This window comes from Haemorhous mexicanus, chromosome 9 (genome assembly GCF_027477595.1).
Source record: "Haemorhous mexicanus isolate bHaeMex1 chromosome 9, bHaeMex1.pri, whole genome shotgun sequence".
In the NCBI taxonomy this organism is placed as follows: domain Eukaryota; kingdom Metazoa; phylum Chordata; class Aves; order Passeriformes; family Fringillidae; genus Haemorhous; species Haemorhous mexicanus.
Window position 1 is genome coordinate 27,120,082 of NC_082349.1, and position 25,291 is coordinate 27,145,372.

At 40.1% G+C, this 25,291-nt stretch overlaps 1 protein-coding gene across 4 annotated transcripts in view; it reads right to left on the reverse strand.

The window, feature by feature from the left end:
• The window catches only part of COP1 (COP1 E3 ubiquitin ligase), a 124,926-nt gene that overhangs the window by 71,794 nt on the left and 27,841 nt on the right, over positions 1-25,291 (reverse strand). For all 4 annotated transcript variants that reach the window (XM_059854608.1, XM_059854606.1, XM_059854607.1 and 1 more), the window contains 4 exons: positions 22,575-22,632; positions 18,883-18,997; positions 15,323-15,458; positions 336-479 (listed from right to left, as the gene is read on the reverse strand). In XM_059854608.1, coding sequence (XP_059710591.1) covers positions 336-479; positions 15,323-15,458; positions 18,883-18,997; positions 22,575-22,632 — 453 coding nt within the window. The remainder of the gene's footprint in view (positions 1-335; positions 480-15,322; positions 15,459-18,882; positions 18,998-22,574; positions 22,633-25,291) is intronic.

Sequence of the window (25,291 nt, forward strand, 5' to 3'; positions counted from 1 at the left end):
ATGAAGAACTGGGTACAGAGGTTACCTTGGACAAGCTATGACTTTACCTGGAGCATGTATCCACCACTTTGAGCAGGTATCCAACAGCATTTGCAAGGAACACAATAGCAGTTTACTTCCCTATTGCCTTTTCTCCTCCAGATATGTGGGCTTTGTTCATCCAGCCTTGGATGAACCCAGTATATACAAGTAACAGTGCCTGTGCCACCCAATCTCCATCAGTGCCTGCATTCCTCCTTTCCTCTCCAATTCCCATAAAGAAAGCAGAACAATTGCTACACATAAACAATCAAGTGGAAAAGGCACTCTGAGTTCAAATACAAATCAATGCCTACCTGATTTTGGAATTACAGGTCATTTCATTCTCAGGGTAGTGAATATCCACTGCATCCTGAATGACTGTACCATACTCATAGACTTTAATCTTCTTTGTCACTCCAGCGATGGCAAAGTAGTCACAGTCTCGGTCAAACTCAATACTGAGAAACAAAAACATAGGTTGAGAATTCTATAAAAATACCCCACATACTTATCAGGAGGATATTTTACCTCCTAAACATCCTGGTATGGCAGAGTTGAAAATCACAATCTGCAGTTTTCAAATACCCAGTTCAGAACAACACCCTGGTCAGATCTGGCACACACCCCAGCAGTGTGGAGCTCTTGCTCTAAGCATTGTTCTCTAATCCACCCTCCAACAACACACATCTCCATTTCTGTGGTAGCACAATCACCCTCCCACAGCCAGGATATTTGCTCACATGCTCTGGAGGTTTTTCAGTTCAGCCACACCATCTACACTGCATGGTACCCAAAGGTCAAAGCCAACAGCTTGTCCTGGAAACATGCTTAACATTCCATGGCATGACTGCCCATTGATTCCTCCTGTGTGCAACAGCTTCAGGAACTTTTAAAGTGCTAATGCAGAGCAAAGCAGTATTTGTGAAAAACAACCCTTCTAAATTCCCTGGGTAACCACAGGGGGTTGAAATCAGAGCATCAGTACTGTAAAAACAACCATGACTTCCATTAAGGGTTGCTTGTGGAAACAGAGGAACCTTCTTTCTTGACCCGCAGGGCAAGTTTGTAATAAATATCAATGATGCTGGAAGTAAAAGCAGTCAACTTATAACAAAGTTAAGCTGCAAATGAGAAAAGCCTGAGGTTGTACGTGAAATACATCTAAGAGAAAGGCAGGCAGCAGGTTACAAACAGCTAATGTCATTCCTACCTTCACAGCTTGGAAGGGCTTGAGAGAAATCTGCTAGACATCCAGCAGCTGGGGAAGTAATCCTACTTCCCAGGAGCTTCTGCTTTCCTGCAGCCCGTGGCACTGCTGGCAGGGCAGGTGCACATGCACCTGTCTCCTCTGAGGGCATCAGCCTCAATGAGACTCCTCCCCAGAAAGGGTGGGGGCAGCATTTGCCCTCAGTCAGGAGGTTTCTACGATCAGTAACCAGCTGTCCCCAAGTCTTCTGGCTAAGCAATCAGTCTACTGTTTAGAGAGGTCTCTTTTGGAGTTCTTCCACTCACTAACTCATTTAAATCCCTGCTGTCTCTATCACTTGTTTTTTCCCCCCCTTAAGAATCCAGAGTGTTTATGAACCAGGGAGGAAGCTCTTAACGGCAGCAGGAAAAACTGAGTTTACACTAATTCCACATTCAAAATCCTGAGAGCAGGGGTATTTAAGGTACCTTTCTACAATTAGAAAGCATTAAACCAATTACAAGAAGAGAAAGGGCTCTTCAGGCTACCCCCATTGCTGCAACAGCAAGAGCTTTGCACTCCTCAACAGAGCTGAGAAGTCGAAGGCAATGCAATGTTTCCAAGGGAAGATAAATTTAAACACCAACAGAATTTTCAAGTCCTTGTAAAGGAGATATCATCAAGTTATTTTTAAACTATGGAGAGAAAAACTGTTGATATGCAGTCTGTTGCTATAAAATAATTCAATGAAGCAGCTTGAAACTTGGCCATTTAAGTCAGGCACCCAAACTTCTCCCAGGAGTGGCAGGAGATGGCCCCACTCACAACTGGTTGCTAGGGAAGCTGATCAGGTGCAGCCTGCAAAATCATGAGCCTCCAAAATGCAGGGAGGAACATGCTTATGGCTGAGGAATTACACAATCTTGCAAGCATCTATTTAAATAAAATGGGAGAGGGAAAGAAGTCACCTAAGCATCCAGGCTGCTCTCCCCACTCCCCAGATCTACACTAATCTAAATCACTTTCTATACACACAGGATGAAAACACCATTCAGGTCTGTCTTGTTTTGTCAGCTCACCCTATTCTGTGGAAGAACTTTATAATCAAAGCCTCTATAGCAATACAAAGGATTTACTTCTACCATAATCTTAATTGAACTCCTGTCTCCTCTCCTGTTCCCTGCCCTGTGGATTCAGGTAAAGCACAAGTAAAGTGATGGCAGTGATTCATCTGCCTGGATTCAATTTAAACCCTCAGCCTTCTGCTGAAGAAAGAAAAATAATGCATTACAATGTCTGGTAAAAAGCCAAGTTATTAGAGCAGAATAGAACCTCTCTCATTTAGGTTGGGTTTGCTTCTCTAGTATTAATTATTTTTTTTTTAATAGAGACATGCTGTAGACAAATTAGTATTTAAAGATGCCCATAAAGTTAACACATCATTAAAAAAATTAAAAGTCTTAAGTAATGGAATTGTCAGACCTGTGACCTTTAAAAAGCATCAAAGACACTGCAGGGAGAAAAAGAATGCAGAAATAAACCACTACAGTACAGACCAACACACACCTGCACCTTGGCCTCCCATCACCTGTGCTCAGTCCTAGAAGAGCCAGTGTTTTCTGTTCTCACTTTCTGCCAGTCAGCTTTTCATCAGTGATTTACAAATAAAAATAGAACAATCTAACTACCTAATTGATTGCATTATATACCATATAAAACTGTTCCTAGTATTTGCAAAGCTCTGCTTACACCTGGACTAATCAGCGTGAGGACAAACAGCCTACCTGCACAGCAACCATTATTTTAATGCTTTTTTCTTGCAAGTCTTTTAAATACACTTAGTATTATGCAAGTCTTATTTGCATTTAACTGGCTTGTGGGTACTCCTGTCACCTGCTGCTTGAAGTCAATGTAAGCTCTTGCTTATACACAAGCTTATCTATATGAAAATTCACCACAGAATTTAAGTTTTGTCTTGTCAAAAGACTCAGAGCCAGCTCAGAAAGACAACATTCTGCTTTGCAGGTGATACATTTCCACAGTACAAATGAATTCCTTGTTAGCACAATAACAATATGCAATAGAATAATAAGAAATAATTAAAACCTCCAGTGAAATTACCTTCTGGACCAGCAGTGGTCCTTGCTCCTCAAAGATGTACTTGTTAAAAACAGTTATCAATTGCTCCTTTTTGTTCAGCCCATTTTTAAACTCCACATTTCTGACCAACCAAATTTCTGTAAGGAATCTTCTGGGGACATACGAACTGCCGGATATTTGAAAGAGCTTTATAAACATGCCACAGAATTACTTACAGAAATCAAATTGAAAGGATCTGACAGTTTTGTTCCACAGAAAATAGAAGAGAGACATCTCTCATTCCCAAATCACTGCTTTCTTTCTCCTTCCTAAGAAGTTGACAAACAACATCTTATGGAAATATCACTAAGAGCTGCTAGAAAGTAAGCACATCCTCAAGGGTTCTGGTTTCTCCACTGCTTATCTTAATTCCCTATCTGTGAGATTATAAATCAGTTGCTTTATTTTAATGGTAAAGCCTGTGACCTTGGAGAACATTCACAGCTAACAAATAGAATTATGAAATAAATTGCTTCTGAAACATGCCTAGAAGCCTGCTTTGGTGTTGAGGATAGAGCAGCAGGGAAAGAGTAAAGGAGGAGTATTTGGCAGCTCTGCCATTGTGTAAAGCCTTAGTACATTTGCATCCTGCTGGTGTGCGCAGTTGTTCTCCACATCCCTGGAGGATGCGCTGGAGTTAGGGAATGCATACAGATGGGCAAGTAAATTGATTAAAGGAATGGAGCAGCTGCCTCCCCATAAGAGTTATGAACAAGGCAACAGCAAGACTGGTGTTCAACAAGTCACACTACAGTAGGAGCTACTCACCAGAAGATTTGGTTTGGGGCAGAGGGGGGTTTCCTCCCTCCCAGTTCCACTTTTTAAGAAGCACACACGTTTCAGGTAGTAAGTAACCCCTGACAACAGCAATCCATGTACAGCTGGTTCATACCAGATATTAACAGGTATGCACTGTACCCACTGTTTGAAAACAGGAGAAGGCAGGGAGAAGGCATCTAAGTGCATTTGCCTTTAACTGTACCACCAGTTACAGCTAAAGTTCTTCAGCCAACTGCTCCTCTCCCCTTCCCATACACAGTCTACCATTGCTACTGTAAAAAAAATGCCTCAGCCCTGACTTGTTACCAAGATCTGTGACTGTAGGAGTTGCCATTTCTACAAAGTAGATGATTCAGTCCCTCTCATGGAACTGTATATATCTATATATATACATAGAGAGAGAGAGAGACACACACACTGTCCTCTCTGGATATACCAAAGCCTTTCAATCCTGTTTCTCCCCAGCCTAGCGCTGTTTCTATTTCTGTATCTTTAACATCAACTCCTATCTTGCTGTGGAGTCCCATATTTAATGACAACATGAATATATTGTTGGGACTTAATTGGTGAGAAGAATGAGAGATGACAGCAGCAGTTTTCATCCTTCACTTATATTCCTTGAAGTATTTCTTACTCTCTGCTTCCACTGCATGGCCTCCAAGGGGTGTCCTGTCACTCCTAACAATCCCAAGCCTGGCTATCTCTTTCCAATGCTCATTTTGAGGCATCAAAGCCAAAGATTAGATACTTAGGTTACAATCCAACACTGTGGGCACCAGTGTAGATGGTTAAGCACCTGGGGCCAATACAGAAATTGGTATTAATATCACACACCTGAGAGACTGCTTACAACAGACTGATATTTTAAGTAATTAAGTAAGGTAATTAGTGTCACTAAGTATGCACTACTAGCATACTAACATGGTTTTTTAAAAACAAAGCTATATTCAGGCATAGGAAGCTGCAGTAAAGCACTCAGACTTTGTGTTCTATCAGCTCAAAGCCTACATTTTGTCACACATAAAATCAAAAGCTACTGAAACAAAGGATATGAAGTTTCAGTATCAAAAGCTTGTTTTGCTAAAGCTGTGAGTGGATGAAATAAACCACTGAGGTTTTACTCTATAATAAAGCAGCAGTTCCATTAGTTACTCCTTACTCCAGAGCACCACCACCTAAGTAAGGTCACTGCTTTTATTTCTGAGTCCTAATCTGTGCCATAGGGACAAGGACAGACCACTACTGCAGAACATATTTCTTGATTCAAACTCCCAGGCTGCCAAATGTTTTCTAAAATATAAACTGAGCAAGCATGTCATGATCCCAGACAGGTTGCTGCTATCTCTAGTCAGAAAGGACCACTTAAACCTCGATTCTCTGTAAACTGTTATTTGGATAGATAAGTAAAATGCATAAATGAGATTATCACTCAAAGTCATTCTATCAGACAGCAAACACTTTTATCCCTAAGAATCACATTACCTTAGGTTAGATGTGACCCCCGATCACCAGAAATTTGCCAATTTGTCCTCTGATCAAGGTGAAGTCATCTTAGCTACTCTCAGTAGATCAGACTGAAGTCTAATGGATGTCTAATAAACACTGTGGGACAGAGGACCCTAAGATATTTCAGGCTGATGCCATTCTTTGGAGTTGCTTGGAATATCACAGCTCTAGTGACTCCATTGAATGCACCCAGGGTACCCTTCCCATCTCCTCCTCCAGGCTCCAAACATCCAATGAGAATGTTGCCTCTAATCAAACCTCTATTTGAAGCACAAAAAACAGACACTGGAAAGTCACTCTGTGTGTTAATTAACTTCCCCCCACTATCTGGGAAACAGGCTGGGAAGGCTGTTGCACTAGCCTAACAAAGCCTGCACTGCACAGGGAAGGGCAGTCCTCAGCTCTGGGCTCCCTTGGAAAGACATCATTGCACAGCCATGCTGCAGTCATACTTTCAGGATCTCTCTTACAGGCACAGTAGCCTGGAGGGCTGTTCTGCTCTGTTTGAAGAAAGGCACAAAAAGGTACCACATTAACAAAGTAATGCCATTAGACCTAGTTCCAGGCCCACTTCTTGCTTATAAAAATCCTTTTAAGTGTAATGAAATGCCATCAGTTCTAACAGAGACCACTTCATAATACTCCTGTTCCATAAAGAGCTTGTTTAAAGGAGAATATTAAACCTGAATCAAGGAGATTTGGCAGGCTTAGATCCATCTCACAGCTCGGAAATCAAACCCAACAGAGCGACTTTTATGCTTTGTCATCTCTAGATAAAACAGAGTCATCCTTTTTTCAAACCCAATGAGAGCATATACTATGCTGTGAGATTAATTGGGCTCCTTGCATTAGCTCAGTTTTCAGAACCATGCTCCTCTCTACTTTGCAAAGGAGTTACTACAAACCTAATCTCCTCTAAATACAACCCAAAATATCCCAGAAAGCCATAGCAGAGTCCCAGTCTTGGCTATAAGACTATAGCTAGAGACAGTCTCTTCTGCTGCATAAAGTTTTTTTCCATACATGCATTCAGGGCAACTTGGCTTAATTAGCACTAATGATGAGAAAACCTATAGGGAACTGCTGAATTCTGCAAGCCACCAAATAAAAAGCGTATTGATGAAAAGCCACTTTACTGCTGGGCGATGCTCTTCTGCATGTTGAAGAGAAGATGACGACAATGCCAGGGTTTCTATGCCAGATCCACAGAAGTACAATGAGCCAAAGCTGCTGCAAACGACTACCCTGCAACTTAATGAGGATTAGATTCAGTTTTTCCATAAACACCATTTAAAATAATTTCCTGGAGCAGGAGAAATTTAATTAAAAATGCCAACAGTTAAATGTAGAACGTTCCTTATGACACTATTTAAAATTCAAGCCAAATGATCAGTCTGCCTGCTGCAGTATTTTGGGTAACCTGTATCTATATTTGTAACCCAGGAGGTACCACTTCACCCAGCTGGGCTGATACACAGTGGGTTATGAACAGCTGGCAGTAGCCACAGCACAGAGTCAACATTTTCAAACACTAAGGTGGAAGAGGTTACAACTATCCAAACATTCTGATCTGCCTTCAAGTTTGGGCAGTGTTTCCAGTACAGAATCATTGAATGGATAACGCTGGAATCCACCACAGTGGGTCAATCTGGTCCCATCTCCCTTCTCCAGCAGGATCATCCCAGAGCACATGGCACAGGCTTTCATCCAGATGGTTCTGGAATATCTCAGTGAGGGAGACTCCACGCCCTCTCTGGGCAATCTGCCAGTGCACCAGCACTGCACAGGAAAGAAGTTCTTTACGTTCAGTTGTAACAGAACATAACAGCTTCTACCCAAGCTGAGGTTTTATAGAGTAAACCCTGCTCCCCAACAGCCTGTAAGGTAGCCTGAACAACAGCACCATCTTATCAGGATTACATCATTAAGTAGAAGGGAGCCCAGTTGTAGAAAGTACTGAAGTGTCTTCTAGATATAAAGCCATTCAAAAGTTTGTTTCCAAGCTACCCTTTTGTTACCACATAAACAAGGATTTTGTTTCTTTAAAATTGAGCACAGCAAGAGCTGACAGAGCTGATGAGGCAGGGGAACAAATAGATATGAAAGAGAGATCTCCATCAATACTGGGACTTTAAACAGCCCAGTCTGTCTGTAGGCTCCAGTATATGCTTCCTCCATGATTTGGCAGCAGCAGCTGATGATGTTTGTCTCCAGCTGACCACACTGCCAGAGGTCCCATTTCACAGGACAAATCACCACCCCAAGCCTAGCACTCCAGTAGCTCAAGCCTCTGTATTTTCCTGACACTGCCACCAGTTCTTCTGCCAGACACCCTGCAGAGAATCTGGAGGGACAGCTGGAGACAGCAACCTCTTTAGACCACTCAGCTCAATCCAACAGGCACCAGCCTTCCTAAATATCAGATCCATACACCAGACAAGCCTCTCCCAAGCAGCCAGAGGATGGGCTTAACTACAATGTTCCTACTGCCTGGTAATGACAGAACAAGGTTAAAGCATCATTTGAAGCATTTCTCATCCAGCTGACAAAACTGTTTCATAAGATTTGTTTTGATGGCACTTGGAATCTTATTTAATCAGTATTTTGAATGCTATCCTTTTTTACAGTTTCTAAAAATGATTCATGTATACCCTTAATTCCACAGTCTCAAAGAGAAGTTGTTCTGACTTCACTTGCACAAATGTATGGACACACTTGTATATAATCCCATGAAAACAAACATCACTTCATAGCTTATTCTGTGTTATTTATTACCTTATTATATGAAACAACGATGCAGCACATAAATCTCAAACATGCCTCAGAAACTGTATTTATTAATGCAAATGATGATCTATTAATAATCATGAGCTGAAGCCTCTTCTCCAGGCTGAGCTGCTTGTAAGGTTTATTCTCAGACTCGTTTAAGCCCACACCATGCATCTTTGATGCTTTAACACACTCTTATATTGCTCAACTACCCACCATTTAACAGGCTAACATCTCTAGTTGGCCAGGAACAAACAAAAAAAAAAAAATCCAAAGGCATGCAAATGCTGTTCAGATCATTAGCTCTTAAAAAATTTCAGGAATTTTACAGCAAATATGGCTAGAAAATTAAAAGATTACTTTAATAAGATACAGAAATCCATGTTCTATTAATAAGAGATTTGTATCTACGCAGAAACAAGAATTCACTGTATCAACACTCAATGCCAAATGAAAGCTATAAAACTGGGGGGTGATTAAATGAAATCCATCTTTGACTTTTACAAACACTGTCAGAATGTGAATTGTGTGTGTAAGATGCTGGAATGACAGCTTTTGTGGCTTGCCTGTCCAGTTTTTGAGGCCAAGATACACCACTGCTGCCTGATGACACCCATTACCACATTAACATCAACAGAAGGGCAGCTACCTCCAGCATCACTGAAAAGATTTTCATCCTGAGCAATCAAGAGGGGTGGATGCAATGATGCAAGGCAATTTTCATATGTTAATATGCCATTTTGGTTTTTGCCTTTTTTTCTATATGCTTTTTTCTTTGTATTCTTTGCACATATATTTGTAGCTCTGGACACTATTGCATTAGTGGCCAGTTTTCCCAGTAATTTTCCATGCCCTTTCCATAGGCAGAAAGATAAAACAAATTCCAGGGCCTCTATACTATCTTGGTTCTTCCTGGCTATCAAGGTTGAGAAGAATTCCTCAAGATACATTTTCATAAAGTACAGCTAGTACCAAGAGGGGTTGGTCCAGAGAAGGGGCTTGACCTGGAGGGGAACCGCAACACCACTTGTCCTCCTAACTGCTTTTTTGTCAATTATGCTAAATCACTAAACTTAGAAAAACTGTATTCACCCTCTGTGGACAGCCATTGGGGATATTCTCCATGACTACCCCTGGAGGCCTCAAAATAAAAATCCACTTTTATATTACCTTCTATATTGTATTGAAAGCATGTCTTGTTTCACTTCTAGGTTGAAAGAGGCATCAGTACCATCCTCCTACCTGAATATTGATCTCTCAAAGTACATTTCTGACACTACAGCACCCATCGTGAGTTTCTGCACTTTCAGGAAGCTTCTCTTTAACATAAAAGCAATCTTAAATCTAATAAATACAATCCTCTTGCAATTGTAAGCAGCGATCATAAGGTTTGTAGGAAGTGAAATATCCTTTGCACTACATATGCTAAAACCACATAGAGAGCTCCTCCTTAAATTCCTTCTTAAAATCTAAGGCCAGAGGAAGATGCTCAGTAGAAAGTGAGGGCAAAATGTAAAATGTCTAATGCTCTGGTCATGTACCTTTATCCAAGTATAGTCCCGAAGACTCTGAGGTCTCTAGTCCAATATCCTGGCCAGAGCAGGGGCAGCTCTGATCACACCAGGTTGCTCAGGGCTTTCTTCAGCCTGTTCTTGAATGAATTTGAGGATAGAGCTTGCACCATCCCTTTGAGAATCCTACTCCCAAACTGGATTACCCCATACTGCAGGCAGTGACTGCTACATGGCAAGGCATGGAAACTCCTTGCATAAACTGCATATAGATCCTTCCAGATATTGAAAGAAAAAAAGAAAAAACCTGAAGAACAATCACTATTTAAAACATTTTGTTTAAAAGCTGGTTCCCAAATTAAGTGAAGGATTGCTCAATACTTTTAACAAATCATTTATGAAAATTCATAAAGTTGAAATTCAACTAAAAATTCTCATCTGTCTGCAGATGAAGACAGGTTTCAAGTACTAAGAGAGCTTAATGAGAAAAAGATCTTCCTACTGCCAAATTGTCTGAAATTTGTAGGAAAAAAATAAGGTCCCACTGGCAGCCACGCCACTTCCATTCATTAACCTCCCAATTTCAAGTTAAGTTTTAGCTCTTATGTTGATGAAAGAAAAAACTTCTCTCTGCAGCACCACTGTGGTCACCAGAAGGTTTACTTTTCAGATCAAGACTGGAGATAGGAGCAAATAAGCTCTTTTCTGCTATCAGTCCTTGGTACCAGTAGCCCATCCTGGGACTTGGAGGGCTGTGTTCCAGGGCAGAGTGTCCCTGAACTCTGAATTCAGAGATCAGCATTGACCCCTGCATAACGCTTCTGCTGGGTACAAGTCACATTTAGCTTCTGCTCAAGGGATCCAGACCATAATCATGAACTAGGAAATATATCAGTTTAGCACTCCACAGAAAGATAAGTAAGGAAAAGGCTCTGTACTTCACTCAGCTCTAATTAAACAAAAATCCCATTTCAGCCCCAAACAATGCCTGATCTAAATCCCAGAACTTCAGATGAAGGAAAGTAAGAGAACCACAGGAGAAGCACAAACTTCAAGTAGGTTCAGGGAATTATACTTCAAGTTTCCTTGGTAATTCTGCAATTTAAGTCTCCTTATCCAAACATTTCTCGCTTCCTTCTACTTTTGGGAACAGTTCAAATAAGACAGATTTGTCCAGTTTTGAGCTGCCACTTGTAAATAAGAGTCCATTTTAAAAATGGTTTATTTAACAGGCTATAAGTAAAATCCAGCCTTCCTCATTTCTTAAAGAGCAGCATCTACTACACTCAAACATAATCCTATAAAGGATAAGCCCACTTCAATTTCATTCATTTATCTTTACCTGCAAGATAAAGAAGCATTGCTGGTCACAAACTTAATAAAATGGCTCATCTAATCCTAGGCAGCCTAAGCATTAAAAAAAAAAAAAAAAAAAAGAAAAAGGCTTGTTATGGTGGATTCAGAACTAAAAAGTATCTTGTTAAAGTCTGGATCTGAGAATTTATTCAGACAAATAATTGTAGTCCAGAGTAAAAAGGGCAACAGAAAAATTAAACAGTTCAATGAATACAAGAAAAACTCACTCATAATGGACTTTTTTCTTTTAAACTCACCTTTGAAGAAAGGATTTCAGGTCATGCTACTGAAAGGATGAACACAAACAAAAATGCCATCTTGAAACAGACTTAATCATACTGTTTGGATGCTAAGAGATACCTCTTCACATCTCATTCATTACTTAGAAGCAATGGAACAATGAGCAAGCAATGGAAAAAATATAATAGACACCAAAGGTAAGATGCAGTTTTTGAACACTGGATCATGATTCAACAGATGAGTTGACCAAGGTTTCTCCAGCCAAAACCACAAGGTTTATTTCCCTCTCTGTAAATCACTGAGCCTTTAGATACAGTTAGTGTCAGCTACCCAAAACCTTTTAAATATCACTTTAGATCTTTCAGAGAAATAGTAAACTAATCTAGAAGAATTTGAATTTTGAGCCAATGACAGAAACCCACACAAGGCCCCCAAACCTTAGAGTTTACTCATGTTCCCAAAGGTGGGAATCATGGAGCAGGGAGAACCAGCTTTCTGGTACCCAGGCTTCAGAGAGACATCTCATTGTGGTACATTTCTTAGATTTTCCTGTTCTTTTTCTCAAATATGAAAGACTGCCACATTATTCTCTGAAGGCCCCTGACAGTGGTAAAGCAATTTTCTCCATAAATCATTGTAATGCTAACGCAGCAGTTTACAGACTCATCTTTAAAAGAAAGACTTTACATTTATTGCCACTGCCGGCAGAGAGAAGGAAAGTTAAGCTCTGACAACCGCTCTGTCTGGGGGAATAATAAATGGAAAATTTATTCCTTGGCCCAATTTTAACAAAATTTAATATACTTGTGAAAACTGTAAATACTTTGTACTTAAGAGAAGTGAGTGTATTAAAAAGATATTTAGCATACTGAGATACTGGCACATTAATACTGCAAGCATGCTGAAGTTCCCTTGATGCTACAGCAAACCTCAGTAACCTGCAAGAGCAAAGCCTCAAATGTGCTTTCCCTCAACATTCTTCTTGATAATCTGGTGTTCTTGAAGAAAATAAAGGAAAAAGTACAAAGGGTTGAAATTTTCCTTCTTTGCCTCCTCTTTTTAAGGCAACTGGAGTGTTCCTAAACATTTAATCAGATTTTTTTTAGTAACACAACATACATATGTTTACAGTGCTTTATTAGTCCACAGTTAAGTCCAGACATCCATAAACATTCTTACCACTTGGCTCTCAGGAGGGTATTGCTGCTGCCCAGTTCCACAGATTTTTCAGCCTATTTGTACACAGTCTTTAATTATACTTTTCACCCTGTCAGCATAAACCCAATTTTATTTCACTTCTAAACATCAGTGTTTTGCAGATAAGGATTATTTACATTCTTCTCTTTTGTGAACCTAAAGGTAATACATTTTATACAAAAAAAAAAAAAAAAAAAAAGCTATTTAAGTCAGCAGATCTTTTGGAATCATCTGTGAACTTTATGTAGGGTTAGAGCAAGCAAACCAAACCTCTTCTATTCTGTCCATCTGTAACAGTAACTTATTTAAAAATAAAAAAATCAAGGAAATTTAAACTTCTGGTCTGTTCTATTTGTATTTCGAAGTATATTTAAAATAGCCCTTTAAAATACTGCCTAAAATTTTTATGAAGACTTTTTATATATTAGTCTTGTACTAGCTCTATTTAAATTCATTTGTCTCAACAGCAACAGCTAAACACCAAGACTTAACCTTCTTCCATTTCATCACTGTTTCATACTGCATGTCCAGGACAACATTTAAAGATCAGTGTAGTGGACCAAATGAACAATGAAACTTTTCACAGCACTTTAAAAGCATTATTTCACTTTTAAAGTATCTTAATTTGGCTCATGTGTGAATACCTAAAAGCTGCTCTTATTTAGTTTCTCTCAACTTGAGAGAAACAGTCTCAACAGACTCTCTCAACTTAAGGCTATCAATTTAAATGAAAAAAAAAAAAAAAAGGTGAACCGGCCTGTGTTGGCCAAGAGATACTAAGTGTAAAATCTTGATTAACAAATTCTGATTTACAGGAACTGTTTAAATAGCCAGAAGCCAACAAGAACAATGGCAGCAGCACATTCAGCAAAGCTGCTTTACCAAAGCACTTAAGGACATGCTCAGATTTGAACTGTCTTAGCCTACATGCTAAAACCTCAAAATTTCTCAAATGCTTTGATCAATAAAAAGCATGAGCAGGGGAGAACACTGACTTGGAAACCAAGTTATTTTTCAGTAAAATGCATTTAATTATCAATTCTAGGACTGGCTTGGAAGAAGGCTTCACTGTATCTTCATTATAACAGTAACACACATACTTTTCAAACATATATTTCACCCAAGAATTAGAATGCCTTCAAACATGAGTGCGATTTACTGTCCTTCCAGCATTTTCTAAGCAAATACCACAAAAATGCTGCTCTTGCAGAATGTCAAGGAGAAGAAAGGGCAAAGGAGCAAAATCCAATCCATGCTATACTAGTAGTTGAGAAAGTTTGTCTACATTGCAGTGAGATTCCCATCTGCATTTCATTGCAGCTGGTGTGAACCCAATCAGTGCAGGTTAAATATACGTCAGATTCCTGATTACTGCGCTCTGACCTCTGCCTAAGTCGGACATTACACATTCCTGCTACATATTGCAGTAGTTAAGGAATCAATGCTGCTTTAAAGAAAATCCGTGCTACACAATGCCTCCAATTTCTTCAATAATGCAAATTTCTTGGGGTCCTTCAACAAACATTCAAGCTCTTCTGTCACTCTCCATGTGGCCCCTTTGGAAGGCACTAGATGAAAAGTCAGAAAACCCAAGTTTAATCTTCTCTATCTTGTCAACACAATGTTTTTTCCAAGACCTCAGGTATGGTCTCTTTGGATTTCCTGCTCCCCATATATAAAACAGGGATGATACTACTCCTTCTCTCAAGAGACTGCTGTGAACAAACATTTAAATCAGTGAAATGTGCTTGCAAGAAGCTCAAACAGGTCCTGCTCATATGCCATGCAGAGAAGATTTCCTCGTTAAGATATTCCATCATTTTTTCCACCCCAAGGAGCTCCAAAGACAAACTACCACAAGTAAGCAAAACCCCCAGGGTGGGAGCAAACAGTTTCAGGTTAGTGTTGCAGCAATTCCCATCCTCTTCATGTACTCTATTATAGCCTGATCCCTAAGGGAGCTGGTTCATGTACCTGAAGTAGAAGAAAATGATTCTGTTGAAAGACAGTCAAGAGCATTTCATCAGCTATGTGTCAGATTTGGTCCACAGGAGGCTTAGATGAGCTTCATCAGCCGTACATAGGACATGATCACCCTGCACAGCTGGGACACAGAGGAATTGCTAGCAAGAACAGAACTGCTGCATTGGGTTTACAACCACCCCCTCACTAGTGTTCAGCACTACAAACAGCTTCCAAAGCCCAAGACTTCAAGCAGTCACAGCTAAAAACAACTCAGCTTTTTAATATTTGCCATTGTGACTGGACCTACCAACAAAATGTAAAACCAAATGCTCGAACTGCATCACTTACAACAAAACTAAGCTAACATGAAGACGACAGGCTTTGTACAACAGCTGCTGATACTGGCATCTCAAAGATTCTGGATTCGGTCTTAATCAATACCAACAGGAATAAGAAGTACTACTGAGGCATCTGAATGCCTTCACAGATCAATGATAGTCACAAAATCCTCACACGCAGTCACGCATTGGCAAAACTATTTTTGGGAAGTACATATTTTTGGCATATACACCAACAAGAACTTGCTTAATATGGGTTATTAAGTCAGCCTCAGCAGCCCACACGCAGATGGTCAGCACACAGTGTGCCCTACCTGGACACTATGCTGGAGCCATTGTAGAGGTCACTGGCGTAGGACAGCGTTGCCAGTGGTCGGACAGAATTGTAGCGCGTGAACTTGGACAGACACTCCTGAAACTCATCCAGCTGGCTGGTGGTTCTGCTGTCATCTAGGAAGAGGCAGCAACATTGGAGGGGGCAGAAACAGAGTAAGAAGGTAAACTCAACAGTAAACAAAAAAAATCAACATCTATGTCCCTGGGTGATGCCTGTTATTTGAGGAGGATTCTTGGTCAGAACCAGGCTCTCTCATCTCTAGTGTTCTCTGAAGGCATTCCGAGCTTTTCAGAGCACAAATAAAATCTCTCCACTGCAATGCTGGGTGAACCTACTGTGCTGAGCATCTGCCTAGAAGTCAAATACAATTTTGTAAGCTCATTTATTTTACTCACATTCAGAGCCCGTGGGCCATATAGATTATTAACAGAAAACTTTTAAGCATATCAAAATGCAATGCAAAGGACATGTCTAGTTTTCAACAGAGGTGCAAGTATATCCCTCTCCCTGTTCTGTTACAGTATGTCTACATTTGGTATCAATTACATTCAAAATACTTTTAGTAAAAAATACTTCTGTTGTTATTCCAAAAGCAACAGGGCTGGGGGAGAATCATTTCAGGGCTGGAGAAGGAAGACAAGCATGAAACCAGAAGGCTCCCTGTACTAGAAGTTTTGTGAAAATTATGACCTTCAACAGACAAGGTGAAATTGAGCCAGCTTGAATAATGATGATAAATATTCTGTGGGAAATAGAACAGTTTACTACAAAAGTTAAAAGCGAATTGCAGTGTAGATAGTTGAAAGTCATTCACTGAATTCTCAGAAGTCCTAACTTTTCTTGGTAGGAATGCATTGTATTTAAACAATTTTAAATTTTAGTATTTTGTAATAAGGAAAAATTCCTAACTTGCAGTAATGCCTCACAAGTAAATCTGGATTCCCAATACAATCACGTATGCACAGCCAAACACCAGGTAGTGCCTTCAGGCTTCATAATAACCCCCAAATTTGCAGCAATTCTCATAATCCTTTCTTGAATGCTTCCACCCTCACTTTCTTTTTGCACCAGTTTATTTTCGGGGAACTCTAGCTAACACTGCTAGTTTATAGGTACTGCACACCTCAGCATCCACTGCAGCAGCAGAGAAACCACACATATACACACACACCCCCCAGAGATTAAATTCCACCCACTAGTTAAGCTAGCCTTAGCAGCAGCATAAGAAAACAACGAGATCCATTTACTAGAAAGGCTTGGAAATACCAGGGTGAAAAAAGAGAGGTTGATCTATAAAAGCAAAATCCAGCTGTGATTTCTTATGGGAAAACACAGAGAATAATCATTTCTGCACTCTGGTAATTCCTTGCCATCAGAGATTGTTATCTCTATACTTGTAAAGCATTTTGAAGTGTCCCTCATATGCACTGTTTAATGTTTGAGCATATAAAGGAACAGTGAAGGCTAGTAATTAGCATGCTTAGGGGTACTAGCAAATACATTATCCATGTTAGAGGGATGAAAAGGTGCAAAATGAACAAAGTGCTGCTCTAAATTAACATCATCAGCACCTGACCACTACAGGAAACAGCTCGAGAAGCAACACAAACATCAGGCAGGGTTTTCAAAGACTCTCTTCTTCTTCAGCACGGTGATAGGGACAAATAGCTGCTACCACCCTTCTATTTCCCTCATTTAGAGATCAAGCACATAGTCCTCCTATAATTTATTCTTTATGTGTGCCTGGAAAAGCGAGTATTATTTCTCAAGACATTTTCCCCGTCAAAGTGCAAGGCCATTTGATAATTACAGTAATATTATGTCTCCACTCCCTACTCAAACAGTCAGAGGCACTTCTTGCAAAAAGCTTTAAATCCACACTAAATCCCATTCAAAATGTGTCAAAATGCAGGAATGACTTAGGAGAGGGAAACTTAATCAAGTATCATAGGTTATCCCTTATTTAGGAGAAAACCTGCACTTGCAAATCCTCTGCTCTTGGTGCAACTGACACATACAAATACAAAAACACAATTTCACTGCATTCATATTTATAGTTCCAATTATGAAGAAGAATGCCTTCTACAAGGGAATTCTGGGAAAAGTCCTATTTGTTATCCTTGGTTAATAAGTTTTATTTTTACATAAACACAGTTATGCATCACCAAGACAGCTCTGCATGAAAACATCTCAGTGTGAGCTGTGAAGAAGTGCATTCTGCAAAGCACCTGCTTGCACTTCACGGGGATCTGGCTGGACACATGCAATGTGCTTCTCCAGTCTTTCAGCTATTGAAGTAACCTCCCAACATGCTGCATTCCTTGATAAAATCATTTTGCTGTGCACAATGAGAACTGAGCCAGTCCATGCTCTCAAGTAGGTAGAAGATGTATTTACTTTTAAGAGTGAGCTCCCCTAAGACATGCTGCAGCCTTTACATTTGGAGCCATTTATTAATTAACTTTTAAAATAACTTTTAATTTATTTATTTTAAAGAGACTAAAACGAAATTCATGGAGAAGAAAAAAGCAGGTTTCTGAGGTTTTTACCCCAGCAATCCTGCCTTGGGAGGTTGGTCCCTGCCTTCCAAGGCTGTAAGTAAAGATACTTTGCGGCAGCAACCTGTGCCTGCTTTCCTCTCATCCCTAAGTGGTGTCTCCCACCCCCTGATGGCTGGCTGCTTTCCTTGCAGTCTGTCACACTCAATATGGGCTGCAGCTCAAAGCTTGGTGCTGCAAATATCTTGCCTGCCACAGTCCACTGCCTGAAGCTTTTCTTGCCAAGATGGCTTCTCCTCCAGAGGGGCTACAGAACAACCCTCCTCACCCTCAAGACACTCTCTCTATTTGACCTTCTCATTTCTTAGGAGAATCTTGTGTGTAATTAAGACCCTTGCATTCACTAGGCAACAATTACTCTAGCTGCTGTCACACTGTTACTCAGTTATGAATGAGGCAATCTAGGCAATTTTGAAAACAGCTTCTAATTCTACAAAATGAGCCTTAAATCTAAGGTGAGCCCCATGGGACAAAAGCACTGCTGCACACTCAGCTTCTCTAGTCCAAACCATTTGTTAACCAAGGCACAATCTAGATAACAAAGGATAACCTCCACGTGTCCTCTTGCATGCTAAATACAGGAGAATGTATCTATTTCTGTTTACATCTCTGTAGCATTTCAATAGAAATGTTTTTAACTACTTGCTTTAGACCACATCTAGGGGAAAGACAACTCAACCACTGCTTTCAGGCATTTTCATCTTCACAACAGCCACCAGAGAAATTGTTTATTGTGGATGTTGCCCTTCACAGTAAGGGATTACAAAGCAATACATTCGCCCCTCCAAAGTGACAGGATTAAGTTTTCCAAATTTAGCAACTTCCAAGATTGGTATAGAATAGCAAAACAGGATGATCTGAGGAACACAAATGTGTATAGCCACATTCTCATGCAAGGAAGAAAACTGCTCTCTCGAAAGCAAAGCTTTTCTGCAAGAGGTACCTGACATCAGAAGTGGAACACCACGTGAGAACTCACCCGAGACACGAGTCATCCTGGTGGAAAAATAGCACTGCTCCAGGTCCTCAAAATGGGCTGTGAGGCGCTTGCGTCGTGAGGCCAGCGTGCTGTTATACCACGGCTGCTTTTTGGTCTGAGTGGGGAAGGAACAACACTTCAGGAAGTTAAAAGCCAGACCTGGGTTTCAGCTCTATAGATTTTACTCAATTACAAGCAATTATACAATATGTGCAATGGGTCAGAAGTGTAAAACGACACTAAATTAAGGTTCTTGGCACTGTCACAGTTATTTCTTAGGGTCCTATGGTGCACCCTTTAACATAACAAAAATAAATCCCTGCTTTTAGACAGTTTTTGTTTCCTGAAGCTTAGTAAATTTAGTGATTCTGGCTTCACATACAGGACAGGCAATCCCAAACCTTGGGGAGTTCTGTCTTGCATTTATACAGATGGACAGCATAAGCCAACTTACAGCTTCACAAATCAAAGACTGTACAACAAATACTCCCCAGATCCTTGGCAGAGAGCTCATTAAAAGAGAAGGAAATGTTTATTTTAATGAGTTAGTTACTGAATTACTTCTTTTGAAGCAACTCAGTAACTCTCTGTAAAACTAAGCAAATAAAGCAGAAGCAGAAGACAGCATGAAGGTCAAAGGTTAATTGAAAAGAAGTTCCTGAAGCTCATCATTAAAGCCATTTCCCAACCTACCCAAACAGTAATAGTGTGATGTAGGAGCAAAGGATTTAAACTACGTGAGTAATCTTTCCTGCAGGAGCAAACACAGAAAGTGCAGTACTCACCATTTTAATCACAAGTGATGAAAAGGAATGAAACCCTCTACTACACAAGAAGCACAAAGAGCTCCTTGCTTTAGGTTCTATTTAAGAAGTCTCACATACCACATCCTCATAGCTATATTTTAAAAGATTTAAGAACCATCAAGCTCCCTAATGAACAACATCCTTGAGCAAGTACAGGGCCTGTAATGCTACTCAATGGCACTAACAAAACCCACTTCATGTCCAACTCCCCCTCAATCCATGCAGGGGAACAGCCTGTCCTCATTACAGCCACCCACCAAGCCAATGAACAAAATAAGTTTACAGCCCACTCCAATTTTGTTTGTACCTGTATGGAAAGCAATCTAATGTTTTAGGAAAAAAGCAAACCCCAAGCAGTGAAACCTCCAAGCCAGTACTTCCCACACACTGACACCGTGGCTCACACTTGCCTGTGTCAGCACCCATGGTCCCCACAGGTTGTTTCATCTCAAAAGCAGCTCCAGCCTCAACACAACAACACTGGGGAGTGCTCCTACATCAATACCTTCAAGTACCATTTTCTAAAATTTTAGATGTTTAAAAAACTCTAATAGAACACTTCCATAGTCTCTTCCTATAATTTTTGTGCACCAGCCTCCAGTCTCTCTCAGCACATCAGTTGTCATTTGAGCTCAAGACAACTTCAGTCACTGAACAATCATTTCAGTCTGAAGTTGAGGCAAGCTGTCTGAACCACAAGGAGTGACACAACCCAAAGCCAAGCCTGATCTGCCAGATCCCAGTTCACTCTGAGATGGATCCATCAGGTAAGAGTTTGCCCACTGCCTCCCAAGGAAGATCCCTGTGGAACAGGTCTCAGGCTGGCACCTGGACACCCAGCTGTGCTGAGAACCAAGCAAGGGGCACTAGCCCCCACTCATCACACCACCCCCACCTAAGCATTTCAACCTGCTCATATTTTGCCCAAAAACCAGATATTCAGCTTCTATGAAGCTTCCTCCCTGACTACTTTCTAAGCAACATTGGGCAGCAGGAGGAAAAAAATTAGAAAAGATAGAAAAGATACCCAAGCAATTTTTATTCAATGGCTAAAACTACTATGGTTGTCCTAGTTTAGAATATCAGATTGGACTCCTCTGTTATCAGGAGTGATTTTACTGTCTGAACTCCATCAGATACTCTAAAGACTCCTCTAACAACTGTGAAAAAACTTCTTAGCTGCACACAAGCTCCTTATTTCTAGCAGAAAAAAGGTACTGCCATTAAATACTACCCACAGAATTCCCCAGGGCCTAAGTGACTTGTCCACTATTTACTTCTGAAGCTCATCTTCTGGAAGAGAACTGTCCTAGAGCTTTGTGATATATAAATTCTTCCCTAACAACATGTTTCTGGGCAATGTAATTATATTGAGAAAAGAAAGCTGTGCAGTCCATCCTAGATAACTCTTACTGCCAGCAGTGCCCAATATGTGATTTTTGCTGTGACTGACAATTAGGGAAAAACCCCACAATTTAATTTATATTCTTAAAACTCTTTTTATGCTAAAGTCTTGCTGAAATTAGACTACCTTTGAACAGAAGTGTTTAGCTTCAAGAGTTCTCTTTGAACTCCCCATCCAAACATATATTAAAGTTTCATTTGAAAATTTGTACTTGAGAGTACAGATCTTGCACTCTTGAGGACAAGAAATCACATTTGAGGACAAAAAAGATTATTCTCACACAAATAAGGCTGTCATACAGAATGACTAGAAAGTCTAGGTTGTTTGTTTTGTGAGCTCACCAGCAGGATAGCTATGCTATTAATTTTGGCTTTGAAATAGGAAGTACTGAGAGAAGTAATGTCACTGGAGAACAAACCACTGTAGCACATCAGAGTCCTGAACACAAAACCCCCATCTACATTACACCTGCCACCTGAAATGGGGTAGGACTACAACTCTGTTCAGACAAAAACCTCCAAAGACCAGAGTAGCAGCAACAACAAGCATTTTCTCACAACTAATAGATGGATTTTTCTAATTACCAATTAGTTACACAGATGTATTTAAACATGTATGTGTCCAGGTGTTTTTTGCTTTACATCAAATAAGATCCAACGGCACTTCAACCTCTTAATTTACCAGTTTCATGCTGGTGTGTGCCAGGGATGGCCCACCACCACCAGAGAGCACCCAAGGCACAGCTGGAATGTGCCCAGCAGTCCATCTGCTCAAATGAAAGATGTGAAACCTTTTTGGAACTGTGAGCTGGGTATGAGTGTCACCTCCCCAGCCCAGCTGAATCCCTCCAAGGTGCAAGTGCTGTTTGGAATTTGGGAGGCCAAAAATACGGGATCAGACAGATTGGAGGCTGCCTGCCAAACAGCTCCATTCTATATGCAGCTTTTTACCCTCTATATGAATTTATAATGGTTTGTAAAAGGCTCTGATGAGGACAAATGAAGTAACTGTGCCTGGAGATTCTTTTTTTTTTTTGTTTTCAAAGTTAAGCTTGATCTGCACCTATCTAAACCAAGGCAAAGGGTCAGGGATTTATGTCCCTTCCCCAGTGCTACCCACATGGGACATGAAGAGCAAACCACATCCCCCTTCCATGGAAGAGTCAGCTTTAAGAAGAAAGATGTCTAAACACATTACACCAGGTCTCCCACACAACTAGGCACAATCATTCCTACAGCTGCAGCTGCCCAGTTAAAAGCATTTTCAAGGCTCCAGCTGACCAGTACTCTGGAGATGGATGAAGGTGCACCTCAACTCTGCCCAACCTCCACATTCACCCTCCCATTCCCCCCAGTTAAAAGCATTTTCAAGGCTCCAGCTGACCAGTACTCTGGAGATGGATGAAGGTGCACCTCAACTCTGCCCAACCTCCACATTCACCCTCCCATTCCCCCCACGCAGACATTTATATATTATCTTACCTGAGAACTGCCACTGAAGCCTGGAGGCTGGCTATACTCGGTGGAGTCAATAATACTACTGCAAAAATAAAAGAAATAGTCTGCTTAAATCACTGCACAGCCATCCTTTATCATTTTTAACCCGTTTGCTATTCCCTCCTTGACATTCTGCAGTATACTTGCCTTTGAAATCCATTTTACAGACAGGGAACACAAGGTTTTATTTTGTTTGGGGGTTTAGCAGTGATTTTTTTTTTTTTAATACCGATTTCCTAGAGCAGAATGCTGTCACACACAATTATGTGTAGTGCAGTCAAATAATTTCTAATTAGAATGCAAATGCATATCTTTCATATGAAATATGCAGCACAAGACATTCTGAAAATAACATGCTACCACTGGTTTTCAATTCCTTAAAAAAATAAAGAAAATAGAGAAGTCTAATGCCCTGGCATTTGAATCAACACTGGAAAGGGAAAAGCTGGAGAAATCAGTGTAAGACAGACACTAGTCTAAACAGACAATTAAGGAAATACAGAAGTAACCTAAAAAAAATACTGACAGCCAGGATTACTATTAGTAGAAAATACTACACCATATTATACTATATATAACGACACAGCATACCTTTTAAATCACTGTTCTCAAAACCCAGCATAGACATGCAAACTCAATGGAATTTGATTTTCAAAACTGCAAAAAGATCTCGTGATCCAAGCAGAAAACAGGTGGTTCAGTGCTCTTGGACATACAGGCAAAAAATTCAGCTCCCACAGGAAGACAGCAGAGCCAGATAAAAGCACACTTATCCCTCAAATTTCATATACCTCCAAGACAGGTAAAGATTAACATACAAGAATATAATTTTATTAATTATGCAGAATACATTATGAAAATCACCATGATTAATTTCTAAAAAATCTTTTTAACTGCTTTGCTTCTGCTCTGTCATTTGACTTGGACAGAGAAGAAACCAGCTGGGATCATTTTTCTCATTATTCTCAGTCTTTCTTATGAGATAACCTTAGACTTTAAGCATTGCCTGGGAAAGCTGAAGGTTTCTTTAGAAAGCTTCTAGAACACTGCTGTAGGTCTTAGTTTTGTCAAAGATAATTTTACCAATTCCTGATTATGTAGCAGCTGACAGAACTCATCTGTAAACTTGAGAATCTTGGTCATAAACAAATTGGTTTGGTTGAAATGCCAGGCAGGGCACCTGTAAGTTTGGAAGAATGAACCAATGGTACCAGTGCTTAAATATTTCTCTGAATGTTTTCAAGCTCCCCTGGAAGTGGAAAGAGAAGATGAGACATAACCACTGATGAGACTTAAAAAATTAAGTTGGAAAATGAGATTGATTGGACTTCTGTTCCAGGCATGACAAAAGCTGCAAACAAAGAAAATCTGAGGGGATAAAAATCATTATTTGCAGAAGCTATTGTAAGGGAAAAAACAGCAGAGCCATTTCAGGCATGGCTGAGGACAATGAACTTTAAATTAGAATGTGGCTTCATGACATAATGAAACAGGGACAGCAGATCCTGCCAGAACAGCAGGAATAACACATTCAGCTAGAAAGCAATGAAAAAGTACTCCAGTCTGAGACAGGTACAGTGGCAATTAACAGCAAAACACTGAGTCTTAGAGTGTCTGGTCTTGTTTTGCTGCAGCTTGTCTGGAGATGTCATCTCCCTAACCAGACTACAGACTCAAAGACGTTTCTGTGCTGTGCCCATAGCTGAGTTAACTCATATATGCTTGAATGTTTCCCCTTTCAATAAAAGGGAAGCAAGAAATCAGAGACAGCACCCTCTGAGTTCTTTTTTAAAAGATGTAACATTAGGTTCCATTTGGAAATTCACTACACTCATATGACATTTAAAAACCCAGAACAACAACAACAACAACAACAACGGCAACCCACAGACTATAAATCCCATTACAGGGATGGGAGAAGGTAATTAGAATAAATGGAGGGGAAGGAGGATCAGGATTTCAATAAGTGAACCAGAGTTACCAAGCAACTCATTTCTAGATGAGAATTTTCCTTCAGACTCCTATAGCTTGTTATTGCTATTAGTCCTGGATAGCATCACAGAGAAGCTGCTTATTCCTATCTTCTGTTTGCACCATTTACTGGGAGCAGAAACAACACACATGCCTGTTCAGAAAAGCCATATACAGAACTATTTGTTCTCTTCCCTTATTCTTCCCCTCTTATTCTCTATTAGTATACAAACCAAGCAATAGGCAACACTGTAAACAAGCACTGTGCTATTACCCAATTTAATGTTTCATCACACCCTGTGTAGGCACAAGAGAAAACACGTGTTTCTTGCAGCCAAGGATGTACTGAACATGATAATTGTGCTGGGGTATTTTGCTGAAGAGCTTCTGAAGGAAGCTGGGGGAAGGCAAAGTAATTTCACATTTTGAAGACGTTAGAAATGGGGAGGAAGAAAGCTACAAACAATGAAAAGAAACAGAAAATTAATGAAGCAAGCGTGTGATTTAAAGGAAGCAGATGAATAAGGGCAAGTCACCAGAGACCAGATAAAACTGAATTCCAAAGAACTCTATTTTCTTGAACTTTAAATACAAAGACTAAAGAAGTTTTCTTCCTCTCAGCACTAGTCTGTGATAACCTTGTACTATTTAAAAGGAACATTACTAAAGTGTTATACAATTATATTTCATTAGCAGTGTGTTAAGTATGTTAAGTTATATTTCAATTTAAA